Consider the following 22626-nt stretch of genomic DNA (forward strand, 5'->3'; position numbering starts at 1 on the left):
CCCTAAATCTTGCAGCCTCTTTTTCATGGATGATCGCTTGTAGTAGAATTCGTTCGTATGGTGTAGTGGATTCAGAAAGCCTAGGTTTCAGTCCCAGACTTGATCTTTAGAGTAGCTTGTGGGACCCTAGATAAAATAGTTCCAATCCTGGAGTCTCAATGATCTCATCATAAAAAAGGGGGATAATATTTGTACCTACCATTACAACCTTAGAGTTGGCAGCTCATTTAACCATTTGAGCTTCACTTAACCCATTTTTAATATGGGAGGTAATATTACATGTTATATCTCCATCTCACAGGGCTTTTGTGTGAGTCAAATGAGATAATGCATGTAAAGTGATTTGAAAACTTTAAAATGTTATATAACTGTCCATTTATTATCCTTATTATGGAAATAGAAGTTATTGGAATAAAAGATGCCACCTGTCTCTTGCCACCAAAATTTCAAAAGCAGTCAAGTAAATGATAAACAACAGTAATAAAAATAAATTCTACTAGTTGTTTAGTAACACAATAGGTGGTAATTAGTTACTAATAAGAATTGTCATAAGGCAAAATTATCCCAAGATATAAATAAGAATTTTAGTCAAAATTATGTCAAGATAATGTTTATTATTGAAATATTTTACAGACTAGCATTTCTTGGCCACAATGCCTTTTCTGTAAAGTATTTACTATTAAAATGATATAGTAAAAATAAAGAATAGCACTTAATTTCATTTTTATTTTGCCCACTTTTAAAATGGATTCTGCAATTTTTTATTTTGTATTTTACTAGGGAAATTCAGATTAAAAAGTAGAAAGTTCATCTTTTAATTTTTGGCTTGTTGAAAGTTAACATTAAACTTTGACCTTTTTACTTTCTCTTCCCATTTTCTAGGAGTAAGTGCTGCCCCCTAGTGACATCACAGAGAGAGATTTCTGCAGCTGGAACAGTGGAAATAAAACAAATAAAACTACTTCTATCTACTGTGGCTGTTACTTATCACTGGATGTAACTCCCTCACCCAAGAACTCCAGCACCCCTCTCCTCGAAGTACAACACTAGAATCTGGGTAGCTATAAGACAGTGAGGAAGACCTACAGTGTTTAGGGTTGCCATTTAGCTTTTTTTTTCAATTGTCTTATTTTTTAAGTATCCATCCTAGTTGCTGTGCAGAACAGAAAACTGACACATGGAATTTTTTTCTCCCCTCCTTTGCAGTCTTACGTCGTACCATTTACTTTCTTTTCTTCACTATTCCTTTTGTTTCCCCACTATATTATTTTGTTTTTAAGGCCCAATGTGGGTCCCTTAAGGCCTGTTTCTGCTAAGCATTTTTTGGTGGTCTGGAGTAGCTGGATATATTATAGTTTGACTTCTTTCCCTTCATGATGCATTAACAAGCAGATACATAACCACCTTAATGAGTGATACTCCCTGTATCCAAGCCATATTCTATCCCTTTGCTTAAGTTACTTTTTTCCTCCTATCTGTTTTTTCCTCTTTTCTTCAGCCTTGACCACTATTTAACATCATTGAATTTTGGAGAGCCTTATAATGGTCCACAGGATGCCCTCATCAGGTTATTTTGTTTTAGGAGACAAAAGTGACAAAATCATTAGAAATACATTTTAGTTCTTTATCTTCTGTATATCAGGGAAATATGGCTCATCTATAAGATTGGCCCTTGTAGTCTCTTTTCCTTTTTATCCTTTACTGACATCATCTTCTTTAAAAATAAGAAAAGGGAGTTTTAATGATTTGTCTTTAAGCTATCTTGGTTTCAAATACAGATATTCTATAGTATTCCACAGAAGAGGCAAGTTATACAATTGTATCAGCTTTTTGCTTTAGGGTTGGAGTGAAAAGCTTATTTTGGAAAGTTGTTCCTTTTTTTTTCTATGGGGGTGCTATCAACAGTAGCCTGACCTCCTGAAAGGCATTGAGAGGTTCTTCTTCAAAAGAGTAGCACAACAGATAATACTTCTTATTGTGAAGAGGTATGATAATGAATTGCTCTTCTGCAAAAGAAGTAGGCATCTCTTTTTATTTTTTAAATTATTATTATTATTATTATTATTTTTAGTGAGGCAATTGGGGTTAAGTGACTTGCCCAGGGTCACACAGCTAGTAAGTGTTAAGTGTCTGAGGCCGGATTTGAACTCAGGTACTCCTGACTCCAGGGCCGGTGCTCTATCCACTGTGCCACCTAGCTGCCCCTAGGCATCTCTTTTTTAAAAAAATTATGAGTAGAGCCCATTCTGTACTCAATGAAGTACTGAAATAATGAATTGTGTTACAATTTTACACCTCGGGTCTTGAATACTTACTGAGGTCATTGAAGACAAGTCTTTTTGGCCTGCTTTAGTCCTCAGTGAAACATGGATGACTTGTTTTGGGAAGGTAATAGATACATGAAGACAGAGGGAGGGTATTGGAGATTTTCCCCTCTCATCTGTCCTCCTGGGGGGCCTTGTGATGAGGAACAGCCATAGCCATAGGAGGCACCTGTTTCCTTTTTCTTACTCAAGTTGTGGCTTCAGAAGGCTCTCCCTGCGATAGCATCAGTGGCAAGCAGAATTGTTCTGCTGACTTCAGGAAGAAAAGTAAAAAGTGTAAAATAAAAAGCATATTCTTTTCTCCAAGGTAAAAGTAATCAACAAGATTATTTCTCTCCTTTTATCACCTGCTTTAGAGGGTCTGGAATTTGACGTGAACCAATTAAAAGAGAATTGAGAATAGTTATCTTTTATTTCTGGTACAGATAGTTATCTAGCCAAAATACCAGAGTCCTAAAATATGCGGTAGAAATCCTTCATATGCATCATTGTTAGACAGATTTGAATGAAGTAGGGAAGACTACATACCTCTGAAACGTAACCACGCAAATTATAGAACTTACATGACATGGTTCATCAGTAGCGAGGTATTAAAATTAAAATTAAGGAATTAAAATTCCTTAACCTCCACATTACAAACTTACTTCATTCTTTATTAACATAACAAACATTGCAGTTAGTCAAAGCAAACTATAATTAAAAAACCCTTTTTTTACAGAACTGTTGTATTTCTGTGTGACTATATATATGTATGTGTGTGTTGTATGCATATATAATAAGTTTGTAGGATTTAGAGCTGAAAAGGACCTTAAAGATCATTTAATCTATTTTCCTCATTTTATGAAAGAGGAAATGGAGACCTAGAAAGGTTAAGTGATTTCCAAGGTCACATGGGTAATAAGTAGGAAGGCTGCAGTTTGAATCTAGGTAAAACTATGGTATTCAGTTTTTAGCTCTTATTTATTTATTACCTTGTAGCCAGATATTAAATATGGAAAACTGAGATTAATCAACAAACACTTATATATACAAACACACACATATACATATACACATGTATATATGCAGGTGTGTATGTATATTGTACACATGTAAATATATATATATATATAAACATGCATATTTATGCATAGACATGTATACACATGAGAAATACATGGTTTAGGGAGGGAAGGATGGTCATATTTGGAGGTAACCAGGAAAGACTTCAGGTAGAAGGTGGTATTTGAGCTGAATCTTGAAAGAATTCTGTGAGATTGTAAGGAGAGAAAGCATTTCCAAGCATGGGAACAACAAATGAAAGAGTTTGAAGATGGCATATATAGTGCTAGGAATGAGGAATTTCAAATCTGCCCCCAAGGCAAAGTGATGTATCTACACAGCCAGGATCAAAACTGGATTTCCTTCTAACAGTCTTGAGTTGGTTGTATTGTGCCTTACAATGATGCTTTCTCAAGAAGTGATTTTTTTAATGCCAGGTTATATATGAAATTAGGACTACCTCAAGGGTCCCCAAACTTGTGTAAATTCATTCAACAGAATGCCACTTCTAAGTTATAGTAACTTTTATAGTGTATTGCTTGTAGCATGGAAATGTATGCAGATCTGATATTTTCTTGGTATATTAAGAATTTCATAATTTACAAAAACTTTTATACTTCAATATATAATAATGCATACAGTGTAGTTTTTTTTATAATAGTAGCAAAGATTTACAATGCAACTAGTTATCCTTTTTATTAAGAACATGAAATTGGAGTCAAAGAACCAGGTTTTGAATGCTGGTTCTGTCCTTTAACTAGTGACTATTCATCACTTAACCTCTCTGGGCCTCAGTTACCTTCTCTGGAAAATCAGAGGTTTGTCACTAAATCATTAAAGCCTCTTCCAACTCTAAATATATTGAACCTTCTTACTGCTAGAAACTTTAATGTTAAAATTGTAAAAGAGAACAGTGCATTTTCTTTGTTTGAGTATAGTGCAGATTCAAACAGGTTATGTCCCAAAAATGTTTGTAAACTGGTTATTTGGAACTCATAAGACACTTTCCAATAGAAATGCATTTGCCAAAGTGATTAGATTTCCAGCATGAGTAACTAAAGCCTATCACACCTGAAAAGTCCCTGAATTTCTAATGAAAAAAGTAGAAAACAATATTGACAGAACACTAATTAAATGGAAAAGCAATATAATTGAATAATTAGTAGTGTGTGGTTTAAAAAGGAAATTAAATCACTGATCCAGAAGCGACATATCTAGGAATCATAACTATGCAGAACATAGCTTCTAACCTTTAAAGTAACTAAAAAAACCCGAGTAGTCAAAATAGGTATCCCTTAGACTCTCACATAAAGCTTATCTACTTTTGTTTTAGACATAATTTCATCTGCCTGATTTCCTTCTCCAGAGAATATCAGGAACTTCATTGGAAGGAGGTAGATGAGAAGAGGTTTAGGTGCACTGACAACGATGAAAAGTGGTGATGATGGGGAGACAGGAAAACAAAAACAGGCCTAACTCAAAGCAAATGAGTCTGGATCCTTGTAGTGGAGGCATCAATAGCTCTAAACATCTATGAAGGTGTTATTGATAGTCATCAAGAGCAAGTTAAATCACCTTCAATATTGACTGGTTAAGGTGACAGGAAAGTTTGAAATTATTTTGGATATTTTAGACATTTTCATCAGATGACTGAAATAAAGTTTTAGTGCTTAAAGACTATGCATCAGTTACCTAGAATATTCTCGTATTAAGTACCTCAGTTCTTGATAATACTTTGTAAGTGAGATATAGTATCATCTTGTATATTAGTTCTTGAGAAAAATCAGTTTAATCAGAAGAGAATGAATATAGGCTTTTGGAAATGATGAAATGTATTTCTGTACATTTTCAAGAGATTTAGAAACTAACGGAAGTGATTCACTGTTATGTCTAATTTCATTGAATAACTTACAATTTTCCTTTTCCTTGATGTAAATATTCCATTAAAACCAGGAATGAAGAGAGGGAGAAATTTTCCCACAGTAACTTTTTTTTTTTGACATCTCAAATTGGATATCCTATAGCTATCTTAAACTCAGTATGTCCAAAATGAAACTCATCTTTCTCCCTAAACCTTTTCCATCCCTACCCTGTTCCTCATCTTCCCTGTTACTATAGAGGGCACCACCATCCCTCCAGTCTCTCAGGCTTCCAACCTAAGAGTCATCCTGGATTCTTCACTATCTCACCCCCCTCCCCCATATCTAACCTTTGGAATACCTCTTCTGACACTGCCACTCCAGTGCCTGCCCATATCACCTCACATCCTGACTATTATGTGGTCTATGGGTGGGTCTGCCTGCCTCACATCTCTTCTCCACTCTAATCCATCCTACATTCAGCCCCTAAAGTGATTTTCCTGAGGTGCAGATCTGATCATATCACCCCCCTATTCAATAAATTCTAGTGACTTTCTTTTCCCTGATCTTCCAGGATTAAATACAAAATGCTCTGTCTGACATTCAGAGACCTTCGAAACCTAGCCCCCTCCTACCTTTCAAGTCTTTATCTTTTACTTTCCACATATGCTCGTTTGAGCCTGTGATATGGGCCTCCTACTTTTTCCATGAACGAGATATCTATCTCTTGGCTCAGGGCATTTTCTCTGGCTGTCGCCCATGCATGGAATGCTCACCCTCTTTTACTGCTGACCTCCCTGGCTTCCTTTAAATCCCAAGTAAAATCCCACATTCTACAGGGAGCCTTCTCCAACCCTTTTAAAGAAATGCCAGTGCTTTCCCTCTGTTAATTATTTATCATTTATTCTGTATATAGTTTGTATGAATTTGTTTGCATGTTGTCTCCCCCATTAGATTGTAAGCTCCTTGAGGGCAGGGGCTATCTTTGGCTTCTTTGTATTCCCACCATTTTATGCAGTGCTTGGCACAAAGGTTCTTAATAAATATTTGTTGATTGATTTCTTGCTTGCTTGCTTGATAGATCATAACTGGGCAAGAATTGAAAGTCAGGAGGGTGTTAAAGAACATATATGTACTGGTGTGTACAATAGAGTGCCTGAGATGTGATTACTACATTGTGACTAGTAAAAGAAGAGAGTTAAAAGCTTGTGATCTCCATAGAAATTCTGTCAGACTTTGGCCCTGCCAGCCACTAGATGGTGCCATTGACCCAGGTCAGCTTAGTCACTGCCCGTGGGTGTGAGGGAAGAGGAGCCATGCAGAGAAGCTTCTGGTAGGAAGGAAGGGAAGACAGAGCTAGCTGTGTGTGATGTCAGAATTCAGTGTTTTTAACTCGGATTTTACAGGAGATTGACATCAGTGCCGTATTCAAGCCAAATGATTCTTTTCACTGTGAAATAAACACTGTGAGAATGTTTTGAGGGAGTTTCTCCTGCTCTTGTGTTTTGTCCTGGAATGAGCTCTAGGCATAATCTATTTAGATTGCTAGTGTTTGTGACCCGTTGAAAGTTTTTGTTGAGAAAAAGATGGCTGGATGAATGGAAGCGATTAGTGCCTTGCAATCTCAATATGCCTTATGTGACTTGGCAGCCAAAAAAGTGAATGTGATCTTTTAAGGAGTTTCATTATAACTAGAACATGAAAGGGAATAGCTTCACTATATTTTGCCCTAGGCAGACCACATCTAGCTAATTGTGTTCAGTTCTGGATGCCACGTTTTAGGGAGAATATTTACAAAGTAGGGGATATCCAGAAGAGGACAATCAGGATGATGATAAAAAAAAAGAAGTGGAGATCATTTAAGACTAGCTAAAGAAAATGGCAATTTTTAGCCTAGTGAGGAAAAATTGGGAGCCCACAATAGCTGTTTCCAAGTGTTTGCAGGGCTATCATGTAGGATAGAAGTATCAAACAGGCCTGCAGCACTCCTAAATGGGACCTAACTGGATTAAAATGCAATTGGGAAATATTTTAAAAAATAAAAATATAATAATTAAGGGCATGAGGGAATCCATGGAGGAGAGGTAACTACCTAAATAGGATGCTAAATTTGGACTCAGACCTAGGTTTGAATCTCACTTCAGATACTAGCTGAGTGGCTATGGCAAATAATATTTCTGAGCCTCAGTTTCCAGATCCGTAAAATGAAGTAATACTTGTAGGATCTACTTTACAAGGTTATTGTGATGAATACTCAAGTAAGATAATGTATGTAAAACACTTGGCAAATTTTAAAGTGCTTGGTAAATTCAGTTATTAAGGATTCTGAGATTAGCAGCCCATTCTGTGCAGAGGATGGATTAGAGAAGGGAGAAAAAGACTGGTGCTAGAGACCAATTAGAAGGCTGGGCTAGGGTGTTTGTAGTATGAGTGGAGAAAAACAGGGATGTATTCAAGAGATGGGAGTAGAATCTGGGTAGAATCTAGGAGTAGAATCTGTAGTCTCTTAAAACTCACTCACTGGATGGGGGAAGGGTATGAGAGTGAAGAATCAAGTATGACATTAAAATTGTGAACTTGGGTGAATAGAAGGTAGTAATTCCCAGTTGAAAAGTAGGGAAGACAGGAGGGTTAGTTTTAGGAGGGAAGATGATGAATTGTGTTTTAAATGTATTGAGTTTGAGATGCCTGTGGGGAACTCAGTTTGAAATGTTTTATAGTCACTTATAGTGAGGCAGTTGGGGTTAAGTGACTTGCCCAGGGTCAAATAACTAATAATTGTCTGAGGTTGGATTTGAACTCACAAAGATGAGTCTTCCTGATTTCAGGCAAAAATACTTGGAAGTAATAAAATGAGATAAACAGTAGAAAATCAATGGCAGAAAGAATGGCAAGGAAAATTGACACCTTTGAACAGATGGTGTAAAGCTTCACTCAAGAACTTAATACAGTGAAATCGGAGTGAGCCAGATGGAAAACAGTAACTCAGCAATACAACAATAAATATCAAAACAAAAAATTTGAAAAAATAGGAAACCCAAGAAATATAGTATAAAAAGTAGGTCACCTGGAAAACAGGTTGAGAGATAATCTAAGAATTATCAGACAATCTGAAAATCACAATCAGATAAGATCTGGATACCATATTTCAGGAAATTATAAATGAAAACAACTCTTAGAACCAGAGGACAAAGTGAAAGTACAAAGAATTAACTGGTCACCTCCAGATAGAAACACCAAAACAAAAACTCCCAGGAAATATAATAGCCCAAATTTAGAGCTTCTAGGTCAAAGAAAAACAACTACAAACAGCCAAAAATAAGATCAAATACTATGAAACCACCAAAAAAATTATACAAGACTTAACAGTATCTAGAAACAATGAAAAGGGAGGTTGGAATATTCCAAAAGACAATATATAAAAATTTGACACCAAGGATAGCCTATCTAGCAAAACTAATTATAATTCTACAAGGGAAAAATGGATATTTAATAGAATAGAAGATTTCTAAGCATTATTGATGAAAAGACCAAAACTGAGTAGACATTTGGAAATGGAAATATAGGCAGAAAGAAGAACATAGATACATATATAATTGAAAGGGAATATGTGAGGATGAATTTTTTACATGTTAATAGGGGATAAGAAACGAATGTCTTCCCTGAACCCTAATATCTTTGGGAGTCATAGAGAAAAGTAAAAGTGACAGTGTCTGTGGGTGGTTTTGTTCTGTTTTAATGGTTTTAGGAGAAGACAAATATAGGAGAGGACGATAGTGGGAGGAAGAAAGGGGGGGAAACAACTTTTGCATGATGGAGGTGGCTAAGATGAAGAGTATAGAGGAAAAATATTTAGCCATAGAGGAAGGGATAAGGGGAATAGGCATCCCATGAATCTTACTTTCATCTGAATCAGATAAAGAAAGATTAAATACATTCATATCCACCCACTTCTCACATACACAGACACAGATCTCATATAGAAATGCATTAAATTTAAAAGGGAAATAGAAGGACAAGGATAAGAGATGGATCTGAGGGAGGTCAGGATATGTAAGGGCATGGTCATAAAATACTCTCAAATCTAGAGGAAGGAAGGTGTAGAGAATTAAAATGAAAATAGGATCAGTGATGCAGTGAGGAAAAAGAAAGGAGCTGAATCAGGAAACAGATTGTTTCACTTATAAGTAAGAAACAAACTTAAAACACAAAGATTCACATATTGTTAAAATGAAGAGCTGTAGCAAAATTATTGTTTCAGCTGAACTCCAAAAAGTAAGAGAAGCAATTATGATGTCAGATAAAGTAAGTAAAGAGAAGATAAAAAGAAATAAGCAGGGAAATTACATTATGCTTAGATGCCATAGAAAATATGTAACTAATAGCATAATATTCAATATTAAAGGAAAAGTTCATTGAATTGGAAGGAGAAATAGGGAGTAGAACCGTAATAGTGGGGAACCTTAATGTGCCTCTTTCAGACCTAGACAAATCTAACCAGAAGATAAGAAAGACGTCTCCAAAAGTGAATTAATGTGCCTGTTTTCCCATATCCTCTCCAACATTTGTCATTTTCCTTTTTTTTTTTTAACGGCTTTTTTTTTTTTTTTGGTAGAGGCAATTGGGGTTAAGTAACTTGCCCAGGGTCACACAGTTAGTAAGTGTCAAGTGTCTGAGGCCGGATTTGAACTCAGGTCCTCCTGAATCCAGGGCTGGTGCTCTATCCACTGTGCCACCTAGCTGCCCCCATTTACCTTTTTAAAATCAACTTTACTAATATAATAAAGAAGAGGTAGAATTTTAGAATCACCAATTTGCATTTCTCAAATTGTTAGTAATTTGAAACATTATTTTCATATGGCTCTTGATGGCCTATACTTCTTCTCTCAAAAACTATATGCATATCATTGTACCATTTTTCTATTAGGGAATGGATCTTTAAAATAATTGAATCAGTTTCTTATATTTCTATAATATATGAGTTCTTTATCAGAGAAACTTGCTACAAAGATTTTCCCCCCTAGTAACCTATTTTCTTTCTCATCTTACCTGCATTGGTTTTCTTTGTGCAAAAGCTTTTTTTGGGGGGGGGGGAGCGGGGCTATAGGGGTTAAGTGACTTGCCCAGGGTCACACAGCTAGTAAGTGTCAAGTGAGGCCGGATTTGAACTCAGGTACTCCTGAATCCAGGGCCAGTGCTTTATCCACTGCGCCACCTAGCTGCCCCCCACAAAAGCTTTTTAATTTAAAGATTTTCATGAACTGATGTATAGTAAAGTGAGCAGAACCAAGAGAACATTGTTCACAGAGACAGCAGTATTGTTTGATGAAGAACTATGACTGACTTAACTATTCTCAACAATACAATGATCCAAGACAATGTCAAAGGACTATTGATGAAATATACTATCCACCTCCAAAGAAAGAACTGATACTGATGTAACATAGACTGAAGCATGCTATTTTTCACTTTATTTCATTTTTTCCTTTTATTCTTGTACAAAATGACTAATATGGTAATGTTTTACATAATCATACATGTATAACCCATATTTGATTGCTTGTTGCTGCCTGGGGGGTAGGGAGAAGGGAGGGAAGGAGGAATAAAAAATTGAACCCAAAACTATAAATAAAATTGTTTAAAAAATTTTTAAAAAAAACTTTAAAAAAAGCTTTTAAATTTTATTTAATAAAAGTTGTCATTTTATCTTTTATGATCCACTCTATCCTTTGTTTGGTCATATCCTTGTCTCCCAACTAATGTTGAGAAAGGTATTTTCTTCTTGTTCATCTAAGTTGTTTATCCCTTTGGAGTTTATCTTGGTATGTGACATGTAGGTTTATAACTAATTTATGTTAGACTACTTTCTCATTTTCCCAGATATTTGAGAGAAAGAATTAATGGGAAAATATCAGTCACTTCATTTCAGACTGTCCTATTTTAAGGTTTTCTTTGTGCTTTTTGATATTTTATTTTAAAGCTTATAACCAACTGCTTTAAAGATACCCTTTCACTTTGAATTGGTAGATATCAACCAGAGAATTCTTTGAGTCAGGCATGATTCAACTATAGAAGTGAAGGAGAATTAATTAGCTCCATACATTACAATACAAAGTTCTCCTGGATTCAGATTTTTTTTCCTATTAACTAATCAATCAAAGTCCTTATAGCTTTTATTTCAGGAATTTTGGTCATTCATTTTTTGAAACAACCTCACAGCAACAGAATCATTTATTAAGCACCATGTGCAAAGCACATAGCCTAACCACCTTAGAAAGTAGTGTCTACAGTTAAAATGGGAGTAATAGTGTAGATAGCACAGAAAAAGTACATTTTTTTTTAAAAGGCAAATGCTTCTAAATTCGGAGATTAGGTGGCTTTAGAATTTTGGAATGATGAGATTCTAGTTAAGAGAATTTTTTTTTTTTACTCACAGCAACACTTCTGTTAGATTAAGCAGTGACATTTATTGGCTCTCGTTAATCATATCTAGACCTCAACTGGGAAGTTAAAACTTGATATGTTGGCTCAAAAATATAGATTGTGAGGATTTTTATTGAGCTAAACTGATAAAAATCTACAATTTAATCCATAAATTGTTAGTTATATTGAAACAATATTCCAGAGTCCTAGAGTACTTTTTTTTCTGTGTATCATTCCATGTAAGTGAAACCAGAAAAGAAAAATTACTTTTGTGCCCCAATCTATCATCTGTTTAAATAATAACATACTACTAAGGCATGATTATCTTTGTAGCCTCTGTAGGTGAAGGACAAAAAATAGGCATGAAGTGAAACAAATTTGTCAATATTCCTTAGCAATCTTTACTCATCTCTGAGGACAACACCTTTGAACTCTTAATACCACAATACCTAATGAGGAATATAGAAATGGTACTTAAGAAATTAAATGGAGAAGAGTGGCTCAACTTGGTATATACACACCAAAGAAATCCATGTTAGAGTTGATGTTTTTTGTTTTTTGCAAGGCAATGAGGGTTAAGTGACTTGCCCAGGGTCCCACAGCTAGTGTCAAGTGTCTGAGACTGGATTTGAACTCAGGTCCTCCTGAATCCAGGGCTGGTGTTTTATCCACTGTGCCACCTAGATGCCCAGAGTTGATGTTTTTTAAGGGTACTAAGGGATTGATTTTTAAGATCTCAAAAGGGGAAAATTCCAAAAGAATGGAAAAGATCACAGATAAAATTATCATTTTCCCTTCCTCCTCAAAAAGAGGTAATTGAAAAGATACCTCTGTAGCATTTGACACTGTGGATCACCTTCTTCTAGATACATTTTTACTTCTGATTTTTTTTGGCGGGGGTAACACTGCTCTATCCTGGTTCTTATTATTTCTTCTGAGTCTCCTTTGCTGGTCCTTCATTCCTGTCATGTCCGCTAATCGTGGCTGTCCCTCAAGGCTCTGTCTAGGACTCTATTTGTGCTTATCACTTTCTCCCTTGGTGATCTCTTCAGCACATATGAGTTCCTTTATCATCTCAATAAAGTGATGACTAGTCTAAGTCTCACTTCTGAGCTATAGATGCATCTCCAGTTGCTTTTTGGACATGTCTACTAGGGTGGCCCACAGGCATCTCAAACTCAACATGTCTAAAGCAGAATCCATTTTCTTTCATTTTAATTTCATTCTAATTTTAACAGATACCATATAAAATGAGCTTTGCCGTATATATATAGTAGATGAGAAAAAGAAGATTATATATAAAATCGTGAATTATTCCTTTGATTTCTAAGTAACAAATTCAACTTGTAACTTTCAATGCTGTTCTGATTGTCTGTGATTCCTTCTGGCCTATGTTTTGTTCTCATATGTGAATTAGAAATGCTTAAATGACCCTCTTTTATTTATTTTTTCTTTTGGCAACCCTCTCTCTATCCTCTTACTATTTCTCCCCCCCCCCAATATTATCTCTTCTTCTTCCATTAGAAAAATAGAAAAAAAATCATTGTAACATATATGCAGTCAAGCAAAACAAATTTGCACATTGGCTATGTTTTTTAATGTTTTGTTATATATTTTAAATCTGTAAGTTTCTCTACCAAAAAGGAATTATCATGTTTCATTTTTCTTCTGGAATCAGGTTTGTTTATTGCATTGATCAGAGTTCTCAAGTCTTTCAAAGTTGTTTTTTTTAATGGCATTATTATTATATAAATTGTTCTCCTGGTTCTGCTCACTTAACTGTACATAAGTTCATATAATTCTTCCTAGGTTTCTCTGAAACTGTCCCTTTCATTAACTCTTATAGTACAATAATATTGTATTACATTCTTATACTATAATTTGTTCAGCCATTCCACAACTAATGAGCATTACTTTATTTTCCAGTTCTTTTCTGTAACAAAAAGAGCTACTGTATATATTGGTTTACATAATCCTTTTCCTCTTTCCTTGAGCTCTAGGGTATAGGCTTATTTAGTAAAGTATAATTGAGTCTAAGGGTATGTTGCTTAGTAACTTTTTTTTTTTTAGTAAGGCAATTGGGGTTAAGTGACTTGCCCAGGGTCACACAGCTAGTAAGTGTTAAGTGTCTGAAGCCGGATTTGAACTCAGCTACTCCTGAATCCAGGGCCGGTGCTCTATCCACTGCACCATCTAGCTGCCCCGCTTAGTAACTTTTAAAGCATACTTCTCCTCTAACTCAGAGCTCCACCAGCAGTGCATTAGGGTACCTGTTTTGTAATAGCTCCTCCCATATTTTTCATGTTCTTCTTGTCATCTTTGCCAGTCTGATCTATGTGAGGTGGAATGTTATAGTTATATTCATTTTCATTTCTCTAATTGTTAATGATTTGGAGAATTTTTATATAGTAACTGATAACTTGGATTTCTTTCTTTAAAAACTGCTTGTGCATATCCACTGACTTTTTATCTCTTGGAGAATGACCCTTATTTTTATAAATTTGAATAATTTCCTCATCTATCTTGGATATATAAGACCTTTATCAGAGAAACTTGCTACAAAGTGTTTCCCCACACAGTTGCCTGTTTCTATTCTAAATTTTAACTGTGTTGGTTTTGTTTGTGCAAAAACTTTTAAAAATTTATGTAACTGGGGATGGAATAAACATGGCAGAGTAAAGCCAGTGATTTACCTGAGCTTTCCCAAATTCTTCTTCAAGCAATGTTAAAATAATGCTTCAAAATGAATTCTGAGGGGCAGGTAGGTGGCGCAGTGGATAGAGCAGCGGCCCTGGAGTCAGGAGTACCTGAGTTCAAATCCGGTCTCAGAAACTTAACACTTACTTAGCTGTGTGACTCTGGGCAAGTCACTTAACGCCAATTGCCTCACTAAAAAAAAATCTGAAGCAGTGGAGCCAACAAAAATTAGAAGTTTTCAGGAAAGGCCTATCTCACTGGGGTGAGAAGGGAGCATAATCTAGCACAGGTGACACCCTGGCAAGGCAGAAGCCCTTTAGGGTGACTGAATTGTTGAGCTCTCAGCTCATAAACAGTAAGGGGGTGGGTCAGCTGGTCAGAAGATTACAAGGGACCTTTTGTTGGCACTAGGAGCAGGACTCTGTTGCATTGCCCATACATAGTTCCCAGTGACAGTACCAGGACAAGGAGGAACACCAACAGGAATAGGGATCCTGGTTACACTTCCAGGGCAGAGGAAAAGAGGTCTTGTGGTTACTCACAGATCAGAATACAGGCCAGTAGAGCAGTGAACACACCTCTCCTTAGATCTTTGAAGAAATCTGAAGCTTAGGACAGTGCCCCTTTCATCCCAGGAGCAGAACCCAACTTTAACATAAAGTTAAAAGACAAGAAATATGCTGGGAAAATGAGCAAACAACCAAAAAAGAACCTGACCATAGAAAGTTACTATAGTGACAGAAAAGATCAAAATACAAACTCAGAAGAAAACAGTAAAATCAAAGCAGCTACATGCAGAGCCTCAAAGAAAAATGTGAATTGATCTCAGAATTGGTCTCAAAAAGAAAAAAGAATTCTTGAAAGAGCTCAAAAAGGATTTTAAAAATCAAATAACAGATGTAAAGGAAAAATTAGGAAAAGAAATGAAAGTGATACAAGAAAATCGTGAAAAAAAAAAGAGTCAACAGCTTGGTAATGGAAGCACAAAAACCCTGAAGAAAACAACTTAAAAAACTAGAATAGGCCGAATGGAAGAGGAGGTACAAAAAGTTCACTGTAGAAAAGAATCCCTTAAAAATTAGAATTGGGGGGCAGCTAGGTAGCACTGTGGATAAAGCACTGGCCCTGGATTCAGGAAGACCTGAGTTCAAATCCAGCCTCAGATACTTGACACTTACTAGCTATGTGACCCTGGGCAAGTCATTTAACCCTCATTGCCCTGCAAAAAAAAAAAAATAAAATCCAAAAAACTGAAAAAATTGAAAATGTGAAATATTTCATTGGAAAAACAACTGATCTGGAAAATAGAGATAATTTAAGAATTATTGGATTACCTGAAAGCCATGATCAAAAAAGAGCTTAGACATAATATTTTAAGAAATTATCAAGGAAAACTGCCTTGCAATCCTAGAACCAGAGGGTAAAATAGAAATTGAAAGGATCCACTGATCACCTTCTGAAAGAGATTCCCAAATAAAAACTCCCAGGAATATTATAGGCAAGTTCCAGAGCTCCAAGGTCAAGAAGAAAATATTGTAAGCAGCCAGAAAGAAACAATTTAAATATCTTAGAGAAATAGTCAGGTTACACAGGCTTTCGCAGCTTATACATTAAAGGATCAGAGGGTGAAGGGACTAGGATTACAACCAAGACTCATTTACCAAGCAAACCTGAGTATAATACTTCAGAAGGAAAAATGGATATTTAATGAAATAGATGCTTTTTGAGCATTCCAGATGAAAAGGCTGGAGCTGAATAGAAAATTTGACTTTCAAATACAAGTCTCAAGAGAGGCATAAGAACATAAACTGGAAGGAAAAGTCATAAGATTAAACAAGGTAAAACTATTTATATTCCTACATGGAAAGATGATATTTGCAAATCCTAAGAACTTTATCATTATTAGGGCATTTAAAAGGAATATACATAGACAGAGGGCATGGGTGTTAGTTCACTATGATGGGATGATATCCAAAAAAATTATGGGGTGAGAAAGAGGAATGAACTGTAAGAAGGGGGAAGGGAGAGGTAGAATGGGGTAAATTATCTTATATAAAAGAGGCACAAAGAGCTTTTAGAGTGAAGGGGGAAATGGGGAAGGGGGTGGCAGGCAGTGCTTGGAACTTACTCTTACTGGAATTGGCACAAAGAGGGAATAACATGCACACTCAGCTGAGTGTAGAAATCTCTTACCCCACAGGAAGTAAGAGAGAAAAAGGATAAGAGAAGGGGGGATGCTATAGAGGGGAGGGAGGATTGGGGGAGGTGGTGGTCAGAAGTAAAACATTTTCGAAGAGGGACAAGGGAAAAGGAGAGAGAAGGATAAACGGGGAAAGTAGGATAGAGGGAAATTTACAGTAATCATTAACTGTGAATCTGAATAGGATGAACTCACCCATAAAACAGAAGTAGACAGCAGAGTGGATTAAACACCAGAATCCTACAATATGTTGTTCATAAGAAGCAATTTTTTTTAAACTTTATTTTTCTTGGGTTTTTTGTTTGTTTTGTTTTGTCTTTTTTGGTCTGTGTTTTCTTTTACGATAAGACCAGTATGGAAATATTTTGCTTGTTGGCACAGGTATAATTGATATCAAATTACTTGTCTTCTCAATGAGAGGTGAGGAGAATAACGGAGATTTTGAAACAAAATTTTTAAAAATTAGTGTTAAAAGGGGCAACTAGGTGGCGCAGTGGATAAAGCACCGGCCTTGGATTCAGGAGGACCTGAGCTTAATCCCACCTCAGACACTTGACACTTACTAGCTGCGTGACCCTGGGCAAGTCATTTAACCCCAATTGCCTCACCAAAAAAAAAAAATTAATGTTAAAAATAGTTTTTACTTTCAATTAGAAAAAATAAAATGTTTATATTGAAAAAATGTGTAGCCAATATTGTCTGTTTTATCTTCTGTGATCCTCTCTATCCCTTATTTGGTCATACACTTTTCCTCTACCCATTGTCGTGAAAGGTATTTTCTTTCTTGTTCCTTTAATTTGTTTATGATATTACTTTTTATATCCAAGTCATGTTTCCATTTGTAGTTTATCTTTGTACATGGTGTGAGATGCTGGTCTGTACCTAACTTTTTCCCTGTTTTCTAACTTTCCGAGCACTTTTTTTTGGGGGGGGCAGGGAAATGAGGGTTAAGTGACTTGCCCAGGGTCACACAGCTAGTGTTGAGTGTCTGAGGCCAGATTTGAACTCAGGTCCTCCTGAATCCAGGACCTATGCTTTATCCACTGTGCCACCTAGCTGCCCCTTGCCCAACACTTTTTATCAAATAATGAATTCTTACTGTACCTTGCCCTCCCCCTCCTTCCATCCACCAGGATGTTTATTGAACACTAGGCTACTCTCTTAATTTTATTCTTTATGTTGTGTTCCTGATTTGTTCCACTAATCAGCCTCTTTCTTTTTACCAGTTCCAAATAGTTTTGATGACTATTATTTTGTAGCATAATTTGGCATGAGTTATTGTTAGGACTCCTTCCCTTCCTTCCCACATTTTTTTTCATTATTTCCCTGGACTGTTCCTTCAAGTAAATTTAACTGGTATTTTTTTCTAGATCTATGTCTGGTGATGAAAATAGATTAATTTAGAATAGTATTGTCATTTTATTTCAATGGTACAGCCTATCCATCAGCAATTAATTCTATTAAAGAATAGCCTGTATTTTTCCTCCTTTGTTTTGTCTCTCCCTCATTTAGTTATCAAGACCATATTTATCTCTTGTTTGTTCATACACTTTTCCCCGGAAGAATTCCTTCTTTTCCTGTTTTTGCAAACAGTATTGGAATTAATTGTTCTTTGAATGAGGAATAAAATTCACTTCCAAATCCAAATGTCTGAGTTTCCCCTCTCAGTTGGGAGCTCAATTTACTTTTTCTAATATTAGGTTATTTGAATTATTCATTTCTTTTATTGTTAATCAGGGCATCTTATATTTTAATAATTATTTATCTACAGTACCAGTTTTGTTCATCTGTAGTTTGACAAAATACTTTCTTTTATGTCATCTTCAGTTGTGATCTCTCCCTTTTCATTTTTGATTTACATAATTTGGTTTTCTTCTCTCTTTCAAAAAAAAGCAGATGACCTAACTGATTGTCACTAGCTTTTAAAAATGGTTTCTAGGGGCAGCTAGGTGGCATAGTGAATAAAGCACTGGCCCTGGATTCAGGAGGACCTGAGTTCAAATATGGCCTCAGAGAATTGACACTTACTACTTGTGTGACCCTGGCCAAGTCACTTAACCCTCATTGCCCCGCAAAAAAAAAGAAAAAGGTTTTTAGTTTTATTAAGCAGTTTAATGACTTTTTGCTTTCTGTTTTTAAAATCTTGGATTTTCAGAATTTCTATTTTGCTGCTTAGTTTGAGTTTTTTGATTTGTTGATTTTTAAGTTGAATAACCAATTTATTGATCTGTACTTTCCTTTTTCGTTAATGAAGCTATTTAAAGATAAAAAATTTCCTCTATGGACCACTTTAGCTACATTTTAAATGTTTTTACATATTACTTTATTATTGTAATTTTCTTTGATGAAATTTTGTTATTTTTCTGTTTTTTCTTTAACCCATCAGTTATTTAATAACATATTTAGTCTTCAAATAATTTTTTTTTTAAAGTGAGGCAATTGGGGTTAAGTGACTTGCCCAGGGTCACACAGCTAGTAAGTGTTAAGTGTCTGAGGTCGGACCTGAACTCAGGTACTCCTGACTCCAGGGTCGGTGCTCTATCCACTGCGCCTCCTACCTGCTCTGTCTTCAAATAATTTTAAATTCTTTCTTCAAAGGCCCTTACCTAATTTTTATTTCATTGTGGTCAATAAACAGTTTAATATTTCTGCTTTTCTGCATTTCTGAATCAAAATTTTATATCCCACTATGTGGTCCATTTTTTAAAGGTGTCATACATAGCTAGGAAATATGTAAACTCTTTTCTGTTATCATTTAGTAATTGCCAGAGATATCTAGCTTTTCTAAAGATTTTTTTCAGATCCTTAAATTCTTTCTTATTTATCTCTTTCTGGGTCTGAAAAGAGTAAATCAAAATCTCTAATTTTTATGGTTTTACTGTCCCTCTCTGTAAGTTACTTAACTTTTCCTTTAAGTATTTAGATGCTGTACCAGTTGGTTCACATGTGTATTTAATGGGTGTGTGTTACATATTTTATCTCTTTATTGTATCTTTTTTAGTGTTGTCCTTTCTGAAATCATGAAATCATTTTACTTTTCCTTTTATGAGTTCATGTTAAGCATTATAGATTTTGCTCCATCTCTCTCACCTGCTTCATTTCAATGAGTAGTGTGCTAGATAGGAGAAGGGATTGAGAACTGCCTTTTCAAATGCTTTGACTCATTTATCTATTGGAAGATTGGCTCTTGTTCTTATATATTTGTGTCAGTTTCTCATGTAAAACATATATATATATATGTGTGTGTATATATATATGTATGTATATATGTGTGTGTGTGTATATATATATGTATATCTTTATTACTGGAACTTGTGGGAAGATTTTTTTCCCAATTAAATCTTTCCCTTCCAATTCTTCTTTTTTTTCTTTTTCTTTTTTGTTTTGATGAGGCAGTTGGCGTTAAGTGACTTGCTCAGGGTCACACAGCTAGTAAGTGTCAAGTGTCTGAGGCCAGATTTGATCTCAGGTCCTCCTGAATTCAGGGCTGGTGCTTTATCCACTGCGCTATCTAGCTGCCCCTCCCTTCTAATTCTAACTGCACTGTCTATACAAAAAACTCTTCAGTTTTCTGTAATTACAATAGTCCATTTAATCTTGTGTGATACTTTATTCCTTCTTTGGTCAAGAATTCTTCTCATATTCCTAGTTATAAAAGATATCTTCTCTACTCTTTTAATTTGTTTATAATATTATCTTTATAGCCAGCCCATGTTTATAGTTAGAGCTTACTATGATATACTGTGTGAGATGCTGATATAAACCTAATTTCTGCCAGACAACTTTGCATCTTTATAGCAGTTTTTATCAAATAGGCAATCCTTTCCCCAATAGTTGGCTTCTTTGGGTGTATTTATATTCTGTTTCTTCTGGATTTTATATACCTGATCTATTTCACTCATTAAAATTTTAGATTTTTTTAATCAGTACAAAATATTTTGTATTACTTTGTAGCATATTTTGAAGTTTGGTTTTGGTAGGTTCCCTTCTTTCCCACTTTTTTCATTACTACCCTTGACATTTTTTTACCTTTTCTTTTTTTACTAGTTGTTTAAAGTAATTCTTTGGAGTTTCTGTCATATTAAAACCGAGTCTTTAAATTATTTTGGGTAGCATTGACATTTTTATTTCATGGGTTGAGCTTAACCATTTTATCTTTTTTCAATTTTTGAAGTCTGTTTTTATTTCCTTAAAGAGGATTTGATAGTTATATTCATATAATTCCCGTATGTATCTTCATGGGTAAATTCCCAGATTTTTTTAAATACTCTAGTTATTTTGAAAGGATTTTTTTTTCTGTCTCTTCCTGCTGGGTTTTGTTGCTAATATACAAAAATACTGAAAATTTTTCTGTTTATATCCTGCTATTTTGTTGAAGTTACTCTTTCGGTTAATTTTAGATGACTCTCTAGAGTTCCTTAAACCAGGGCTTCTTAAACTTTTCCACTTGTGACCCCTTTTAGCCTGAGAAATTTTTATGCGACCCCAGGAATTTAGATATATAAAATAGATATACATAACCTTTTACTGTTGCCAGATTTTACATGACCCTCACTTTCAGTTATATGGGGTCATGATCCACAGTTCAAGAAGCAAGGTAAAATCATTGTCTTCTGCAGAAAGTGATAACTTTGTTTTCTCTTTGCTTATACTTATTCTCTCAATTTTTTGTCTTTTAATTTTTATTGCTAACATTTTTAGAACTATGTCAAATAATAGTGGTGACAGTGAACATCTTTACTTTACCCCTGATCTTACTGGAAAGGCCTATAGCATTTCTCCATTACAGATAATACTAGCTCTTTAGGTTTATATTATTTAGTCCCTTCCAATACTAGTCATGGGGCATAATTTTTTTAATATGCTAAAAATTCTTGCTAACATTTTATTCATTATTTTTGCATTGTATTGGTCTATGAATTTTTAAAATATGCTTTATCTCTTTACAATTTAGGTATCAGACCCATATATGTCTTATAGAAGGAGCTTAAGAGGATCTCTTTGCCTTGTTTTTGCAAACAAGTTCTATCATATTGGAATTAATTGTCTTTGAATATTTGATATAATTGACTTGTAAACCCATCTGGTCCTGGGATATTTTCCTTTATGACTTGTTCAATTTAATTTCCTGAGTTTGAGTTTCTTATTCTAATTTTTTTATCTTTTAATCTTGGTATTATATATCTTTGTAAATATTTATATATTTCATTTAGATTTCTAGGTTGGCATATAGCTGTGCAAAATAAATTCTTTTAATTTGTTGTTACTTTTTCATTTTTGCTAACATTTGGTCTTTTTTATTAGATTAACTAATGGTTTATCTATTATATTATTTTGAAATTTTGATATAGTAGATTTAAAACTAAAGCTCCTAGTTTTACTTATTAATTCAAAGTGGGTTCTTTTGGTTTGTTTTTAATTTTATTTATGTTATTTAATATTTCTATTTTTCTATTTTGTTTGGTTAGGGTTTATTTTTGTTACTTTTCTGATTTTTAAAAAGTTAAATACCCAACTAATTATTTTTTCCCCATCTCTTTTGTTGATGATAGTGTTTATTAGCATAAATTGTTCCCTAATGATTGCTTTGGCTATATCCCAAAACTTAAAAATTTTGTTTTTAAATAACTTGTTCTAAGTTTCATAGTTATTAAATGATACAATACCTAAAAACTGTGGCTTTGAAATTTACCTTATAGTCTAATATATTTAAATTTTGCATTTTTTTTGGTAAGTTCTGGTCAAGATGTCCAAGGAACAAGTGTGGTTGCAAATCTCCCCTTCCTGATGCGACAGAATCCTGCAGAGACACTTCGAAGGGTTTTACCAAAAGTCAGAGTAAGTTGGTATGAAATAAGTTTTGAATTTACCTTTTCTCCCCAATAGAAGTATTATGATAACACTCTAATATAGTAGCTATCTTAATGAATATCTATTTGAATTATTAAATATTAAGTACTTTGCTTTATGGAAATTTCAGTCTTTTCTTTAAATATTCTTTTGCCTCTAGTGAAGCCTAGGAAATACTCTGTTGAATTTATGGAAGATATTTACAAATCATATGGTGATGTTTATATTTACA

At 34.7% G+C, this 22626-nt stretch overlaps 1 protein-coding gene across 4 annotated transcripts in view; it reads left to right on the forward strand.

Moving 5' to 3' along the window:
* The window catches only part of PPP4R4 (protein phosphatase 4 regulatory subunit 4), a 106277-nt gene that overhangs the window by 7067 nt on the left and 76584 nt on the right, over positions 1-22626 (forward strand). For 3 of the 4 annotated variants that reach the window (XM_043983572.1, XM_043983574.1, XM_043983573.1), the window contains exon 3: positions 22280-22382. In XM_043983572.1, coding sequence (XP_043839507.1) covers positions 22280-22382 — 103 coding nt within the window. Of the gene's footprint in view, positions 1-22279; positions 22391-22626 lie in introns of those variants that run through there. The other variant, XM_043983576.1, reaches the window with a different exon arrangement.

Source organism: Dromiciops gliroides, chromosome 2 (genome assembly GCF_019393635.1).
Source record: "Dromiciops gliroides isolate mDroGli1 chromosome 2, mDroGli1.pri, whole genome shotgun sequence".
Lineage (NCBI taxonomy): Eukaryota > Metazoa > Chordata > Mammalia > Microbiotheria > Microbiotheriidae > Dromiciops > Dromiciops gliroides.